The sequence below is a fragment of the Cariama cristata genome, unplaced genomic scaffold, assembly GCF_000690535.1.
Source record: "Cariama cristata isolate BGI_N322 unplaced genomic scaffold, ASM69053v1 scaffold6728, whole genome shotgun sequence".
In the NCBI taxonomy this organism is placed as follows: domain Eukaryota; kingdom Metazoa; phylum Chordata; class Aves; order Cariamiformes; family Cariamidae; genus Cariama; species Cariama cristata.
In genome coordinates, this window is record NW_009632767.1 from 43,412 (window position 1) to 50,714 (window position 7,303).

Sequence of the window (7,303 nt, forward strand, 5' to 3'; positions counted from 1 at the left end):
AATTTCAGCAGGTTTCCAAACCACACTGTGTTTATTTCAAATGACTGAAATACTGCTGTAGAAAAGGATAGATCCAATAGCACTTTGAGAGTGCCGACTGTTCATGTGCATATTTCAAATCAAGGTAAACCGTAGTATGCTCCGCTGCCAGGTTGTGCTTTATGCCATATAATGTTCAGAAGTTTTTTTTAAGCACCACACTATTATCATAAATCTGCCTGTTTGACCTGACTGAATTCCCTTCCTGTCCTGTGACTTCTGCTTATATGCTATTTCAAATGTAATTAATTTATTTTACCTCCAGTTTATTTCTTAGCTGCATTCCCCTCTCCACTTTTCCTCTCTGCTCCTCCTCTCTCCTTTGACTCAAAAGCTCTTTTGGTGTGTGAAATAACAAGTTTCTCGTTCTCATTCTCTTATTTTCCATCGCATCTTGTTCCATGACACTTCACACCTGAAGTTCATGAGCCAGGTATGTGACATGACTTCTGATTTACTCCACCAATTTGCAACACGAGTGTGTGTGTGTGTGTGAGAGAGAGAGAGAACAGGAGTCCTGAGTTGGCAGAAGAGAACAAACCAAGAGAAACAAATATTAACCACAATGATCACTTGCAGCCCTTTTCTCCTTTAATCTCCACGCTTACTACTACTTTAACCTTACAGCATCTTTAACTCCTGACAGCCGCTCCAGATACCTTTTCTCCCTGCCTTAATTCACTAATTTCTTTATTTTTTTTTTCCTCCTTTATACTTTCCCTGCTTCGTGCATTCCCTGGTCTCTTTCTCAGGCTTCCAAGAGCTTTAAATATCTGTTCTTTTTTTTTTTTTTCCCCCCCCTATTTCCTGTCTTTCCATCACTGCTTGCACCACGACACCAGCAGAGGAAGCCCCTGAAGAAGGTATGTGATGCACCGACAGACTCTCACCCTTTTTCTCTTTCAGTGCTGGGCAAACAGTATTAAAAACACTGACTTTGTTCAAGAGCAAAGAGAGCTGGGGAGGGAAATGGTCTTTCTGGATGAACACGGAGAAAAGGGCTCTATGTTTGCCAAATCAAATCACCAAAAAGGTGGTTTTTCTTCTCGTTTGATCTCCGGAGAGTCTGAGGTTCCCAGTGTAGCAGGGAGGGAGTGGGGACAGTTGCTCTTAGGAGAGCAGTGCTGGTTGTGGATTGACTACTGTGCTTCTTCTCTTTTGCTTTTATCCTTCTACCTACAGCTGATGAAGGCGGCGAATACTATGATGGTAGCTCGATGTTGTCCTAAAGTCACCTTTCTAACATCTCTCTCTTTTTTTTTTTTTTCTATATTTGTTTTTGTTCCTTACTTGATCTTAAACTCAGGAACTGGGCCAAAACATCTCTGCCGCAAAGAATCGCTCACTGTGCATATCCAATCAGCCTTGGGGGGTCACTGCTGTATTGAGAAGCCTGTACATCCTCATTAGGATAGTAGATGGTGAAAACCAAGCTCTGGAAGCTTGCTCTAGGCTTGTCTTCTAGCTAGAACCTGTTGTGTCATAGCTGTCATCAGCAAACCTTCTCTATCCCCAAAAAATCCAGAAAGTATTTCTTAAATCACGGTGGCATGCTTGAAAATGGAGCTGAGCACTGCATAGACATGCCTTCTTCACCCAGCCTTAGGTAGTTATGGTCTCCAGACCTGAAACTACAGATATTTAAATGTCTGCTCCAGCCATGCACTTCAAATTGTGCTAAACATCAAGCGCGTGAATAAATTTATTCAGACTGGTGGGGCAGGCCATGGGGCTTAAGATTGTGTGTTCATAATACTTGGTTTCGTGGGTGCTGGAGCACATGGGTGGGAACAAGACTCATGTGAAAGGACCAAATCTAAATGTATTCAGGATCAGTTTTGCTCTTCTATCTGGGCAAGATGACTTAGGCCCCCTGGGCCAAATTCAAACCTAGTTTAAATGTATGAAAAGACTCTCACTGACTTTTACAGGCCTTTGAAGTAACTCGGTTGTGTTCTGACTGCCCCAAGCCCTAGAACACCTGGCCAGCTGTCTTGAGAGACAAAGCCCAACGCCCCTTGAAAACACCCCGCATTTTCTGCGTTTCCTTGTTTTGTTTTCCTTTTGTAGATTTTTTTGTTGTTGTTGTTCGTTTGTTTTAATTTTCTTGCTCGCTTTTCAGGCTTTTTTCTTATTTAGGGAAATACCCTGAGGACCTTTCTGAGCCCCTTTCTCTCCTCCTTTTTCTCTTTCCTTTTATTTTTTTAATAGCATATTGATTTTTTTTTTTTCCCCAAGGACACAGTTTGAGTTAGATACGTTGCTTCTGAGAAGTGGGATTAAGGGAGGGTGTTTAGGGATTTCTGAGGGAAGTAAAGGTAGTTCAGATGGATTCACAGAGAAAGGGAGCACTGTATGAATATCTCATAGTTTGGGCAGCAGAAAGCAAGGTTGTATTTATGATGGTGCGTACTCTCCCTGCACTAAACCCTTTTGGAAACCAGAAAGTCAGAGATTCTCTAATCACCAGGGCAGTGAACTTGGATTTCCAGTGGCTTTTGCCTTCTTTTGGCAGGGCTGTATGTGGGGATTTTGTCACAGCCCCATGGTTCATGGGCAGAATAACCAGAATGTCAGTCAAAATCCGCCATAGGAACAGGAATTTGCTATGACAATTCCTGCTCATCAACAAATTTTGGCCCAGTTCCTTGTCTTGGTGCCTTGAAAGAAGGGGCATTTAAAAATAAATCACCTCCCTGGGCTGGTTTTGGTGCATACAGTATGGGCCAATGCTGGGTCATGCACTGCAAAGGACAGATTTATTACCGTTAATTTTTTAACAAAGGCTCCCGTTTCTTTGTTATCCCCTTTTCTGGTTTTCTGGAGGTACCTTGAAATATTCTAACTACAATCTCTTATTTCAAGAACAACTAACCTTAATTTTTCTTTTTCTTTTTACAATTGTTTGTTGGTTTAATTAAGTTTAAAGTGCTGGTTTGGTGGCAGCTGAAACCAAATTCACACAGTTATTGACAGACAGGCATCAATCCTGGCAACCAAGGTCAACAAACCCAGTCATTTCCTGTCTACTTCCCCCCACCCTCCCCTCTCTGAAGTGTTACTAACTGACAGCTTTAAGCTAAACAGGAACGTTTATGAAATTTATCTGGATATGTCACAAAGGAAGGGAATCCTGTGTGAATAACATCCCTGATAGACTTGTTAATCGTGATTACTTTTCCACTCTCCAGATAAAAAACAATTTAACTGATGTGTTAAGAAGCTCACTGACTATTTGAAAAGCAAAACAATTAATAAAAAAACCTGGAGAAATATAGAAGTATGCTGTTGGCTAATGGTATTTTTCTTCGGGAGTGATTTGTGACTTCATTTATACAAGTGGTCTAAAACACTTTTCTAATTACATGCTGTTTATTTTATTAGCATTGGTCTAGCATCTGGAGGCCACAACTGAGATATATGTTGGTAGGCAGTGTTCTTGCAGTAAATGAGAAAAGTCTGCCCCCCAAAATTTCATTACTGAAATTGGTATGGAAATAGTGAGAGAAAGGAAAGGTTGGTTTCTGATCGCTTTTACGCATCTCTCACGTCTTTTCTCTTAATTATCTCAATAAACGATTTCCAGCTACTTTCTCAATTTTTTATTATCCAACATCCTTGCAACTGGTGTCTCTACTAAATATTTTCCAGTATCAGTTTTTGCTATTTTTTTCCTCTTACAGTGTTTCATTTTGTTTTATCCTATTCTGTTCCATTTGCTATTCCAAATTTCCTCCATCAGTCCCAAACAGCTGGATGCAAATAAGCATTTGAAAAAATATAGTGTAATAGCTTTCTATATTATGACAAGGATAGCAGGACTCGTGCACCCACTCCTGAGGGAGGCTGTTTTTACTTTTACTTTACAAAGCTGTTTTTATTTTCCCAGATTCAAGAGGCAGTGAGCTTTTTACCTCAGTTCCTCCCACTGAACCAACACAGGGAGAGTCTTGTACCTCGGAATCCAGCAGCATCCCGGAAAGTTCAAATGTAGCGTGTGGTTATGAACGTCAACCTGGGTCCCTGTGAGACTGGGCCAGAATAAACACATAGGTTTAATTTACTTCTGTTTGTGGGAATAACAGTGCTGAACTTACTGGCATTACACTGGAGTTAATAACTGAAGTTTAAAAGTTTAAAAAGCATAGCAGGGAGGGGAATTGATCACAAGCACAAATGTTAAGCAAGTAACTTAAGACAGTGTTAAGTCATAAGACAGTGTATTTCTGAGAGCCAGGGAAAGGTCACTTGTTGCAGGGGAACAATTCTGACTGCCGGAGGGCCCAAGTTGACAGTCTCTGTGATGGTTTAGCCTACCTATCAGGGCATTATACTCCTCCTGGAGATGCAAAGATCATTCCCATTAACGCCATGGGAAATTTGCATGTACCTCAGCAGGAGAGAATGCTTGCTAAGAGAGGATGGCCTTTCCAAGCTGGGTTTGAGGAGCAAGATATCTCAGGGACATGAGCCCTAAGCTGTCTTGAGAGTCAATGAACCTGGAGAAAATGTGTGTCATGAAGCTTTTTCCCTCCTGGCTTCCACGTGAGGCATTTGAGTAAAACTGGTGAAGCCTTGTTACCATTGACACTACTGTGAATTCAGGTTAACTTTAGCCAAAGAAGTGCTGATTGAAAAAGACAACATTTTTCTTCTGCCCTCCAGCCCAGATGTCCTCCTTAGAGCTTTGGTCAGGATGGTTTGAGAAAAACAATTTTGCATTTACATAAAACCATTGATTTCCAGATGCTACGTTTGGACTTTTATACAGTCTCTTGATTCTTTTCTGCCAAATTCTGTTTCAAGGGTAAAAACAGATTTGCTCCTAGCAAAAAGGGTGTGTGAGTGTGTGTATTTCTTTTGGAAGTGCTTGAGATTTAACCAGTTTCTCTGGGATGTTTCCCTTAAGATTAAATTTCCCTTCCCTCCTTTTACTTCAGCAGCTGGTACAATCTCTCTTGTTCTAACTGTTTTCCCTCTTCTTCCCTTCCTGTTTTGTTCCATGTTTCCAAATACAGAGGAGAAGCCCAGAATAAAGTAAGTATGAGGGGCAGGGAATTTCAAAACCCTGGCATCATTTTTTTGATCTAGCAGAAGCCCTTAGATTGTCTATTAGGCAAATGGCCACTTGAAGCCTTTATCCAACCCTCCCTCGTGCAGCCTCCAGCTGTTCCTGCATGCCTTTCCAGGATGTCTGCTTCTGTCAGAGGATGCCTTAGCAGTAGTTACTGGCCAGGGTCATCTTAAGACTGGTTCCTGATAGTCAGAGGACTCATGAACTGTCCAAGATATAGTGGTCTCACAGTACCCCAAGATATAGGTGGCTCAACAGCAAATCCTCTGTGAGTGGCCATAGCTGGGAAACTGCCCATACATCCAAGATCACTGACAGTAGGAAGGGTTGCAAATGTTGGGCTCAGTTGACTTGAGCTTAACTAAGGCTTCTGATGGACCTGCTGGCTCTGGGCCTCAGCACCTTACCTTCCCACTCTGCCAGTTGCCCAAAACGGAGCGTGCATTACTGCACCTACAGCCTCGTGGACCAATGTCTTTCCGTGTGGTAGGAAATGACCATAGAATGCGGGAATGAAAAGAGTTTTTAGGGGTAACTCCCTGCCCTGCACGACCTTCCAGGAAGGACAATGGTCCTTAGTGCTATTCTGGAGTAGTTTTCCACTGACTTGCTGTTTCAGCCCTCTCTATCTCCATCAACATTCCTCCTTGTCAGCATCGTTCCTGAGGGCAGGGCAGGTCAGGACATGTTATTTAAAAAGCTGCCTGTTCTTTAAGATGAAAATACTTTTGGGTTTTTGTGAGTTTGTTTGTTTGTTTTGTTTTTTGCTTTCTGTAGACTAACTGCTCCCAAAATACCAGAGGGTGAGAAAGTAGATTTTGATGTAAGTATTCCTGAGACTGGCTGTGTTTGTCTGTCTGTACCTGAGCCATACATGTGTGCAAACCCACATAACTCCTCCTGTACTGGGTATTGCTGAGGATAAAGTCAAGGACAAAAGTACGGATGCTTTGCCACCTGTTTTCAGTGAAAGACTACTCTCTGCTCCCTGAAACTCTCCGGACATATTCGTTGCTCATGTGACTAAGCTAAAATAATGTATTTCTTTTTTTTTTATCCTTGAATCTTTGAAGTCAATATATGAAGAAAGGAGAAAGTAACTGTTTTAGGAGATCTCAGATCCCCTTTGTAAACGGTTTGAAAGTTGCAGGTTGAAATAAAGCAGGCCTATATGCATCTTTGCTGAGAAACAATACCTAAAATGATGATAATAAACAAAGATCCAAATACCTTCCTAGAAATTTGATAGAAAAATGAAGAAGCTCTGGTGTTGAAAATCTCCACAGAAATATCTGCTTTGCCCAAAATGCAGGAATATTTTCTAGGTAAGATTCATATCCCAAAGCAAAGAGGAGGCAGCTAAGTATATGCAAAGATTGGTAGATAAGCAAAGCCAGGAATAAAATTTGGTGTAGGGGAATGGGAGATCTGGATTCTGTTCGTTTCTGGGCTCCTAACAGTCACCTGGATGAGCCTGACCTGCGTCAACAGTCATTTAAGCTAATCCCATAGATTTTCATGGCTATCTGCAGACGCTTTCTGCTTTTGTTTGCCTGTGTAGGCAAGGTGCTGGAAATGTCCAGGGCATGTTCCTAGAGCAAGATGGCTTACTTAACGCATTTTCCTGCTCTTCTAGGACATCCAAAAGAAAAGGCAGAACAAAGACCTGATTGAACTGCAAGCCTTGATTGATAGCCACTTTGAAGCCAGGAGAAAGGAAGAGGAAGAGCTGGTTGCCCTCAAGGAGAGGATTGTGAGTCCTTGTATTGCCCTTTCCCTGTACTAGATTGAGAGATTCTCTGTAGATGAGAAGCTGAATCCGTTAGTCCACTGTCAGACTTTGGCAGAAAGCTGTATTGCCACATACAGAAGTGACCGCTCAAGTCACCACCAAATGGCTTCTCCCCACATCTGTCCTCTTTCTCAGCCTCTTGTTTTACAGCTGGGAATTGCACATGAGACGCTTCTGCATGTTCTGGCAAGGGAAGAGGTGGTTCATTCTCTACAAACCAAAGCTCTTGGTGGTGGGGTATAATACTGGAGGTAGATAAATGCACATGGATGACTCAATGCCTCTGCCACTGCTTCTTGCAGGAGAAGCGCAGAGCTGAAAGAGCAGAGCAACAGAGAATCCGTGCTGAGAAGGAGAAGGAGCGTCAGGCAAGGCTTGCGGTAAGTACCTTTGCATCT

At 42.2% G+C, this 7,303-nt stretch overlaps 1 protein-coding gene across 6 annotated transcripts in view; it reads left to right on the forward strand.

Annotated features, from left to right (window-relative positions):
* Positions 1-7,303, forward strand: part of TNNT3 (troponin T type 3 (skeletal, fast)) — a 31,657-nt gene that overhangs the window by 16,820 nt on the left and 7,534 nt on the right. For 3 of the 6 annotated variants that reach the window (XM_009706490.1, XM_009706489.1, XM_009706491.1), the window contains 4 exons: positions 5,058-5,076; positions 5,891-5,936; positions 6,750-6,866; positions 7,208-7,285. In XM_009706490.1, the coding sequence (XP_009704792.1) occupies positions 5,058-5,076; positions 5,891-5,936; positions 6,750-6,866; positions 7,208-7,285 (260 nt within the window). Of the gene's footprint in view, positions 1-460; positions 473-884; positions 903-5,057; positions 5,077-5,890; positions 5,937-6,749; positions 6,867-7,207; positions 7,286-7,303 lie in introns of all 6 variants that reach the window. The other 3 variants (XM_009706486.1, XM_009706487.1, XM_009706485.1) reach the window with 2 other exon arrangements.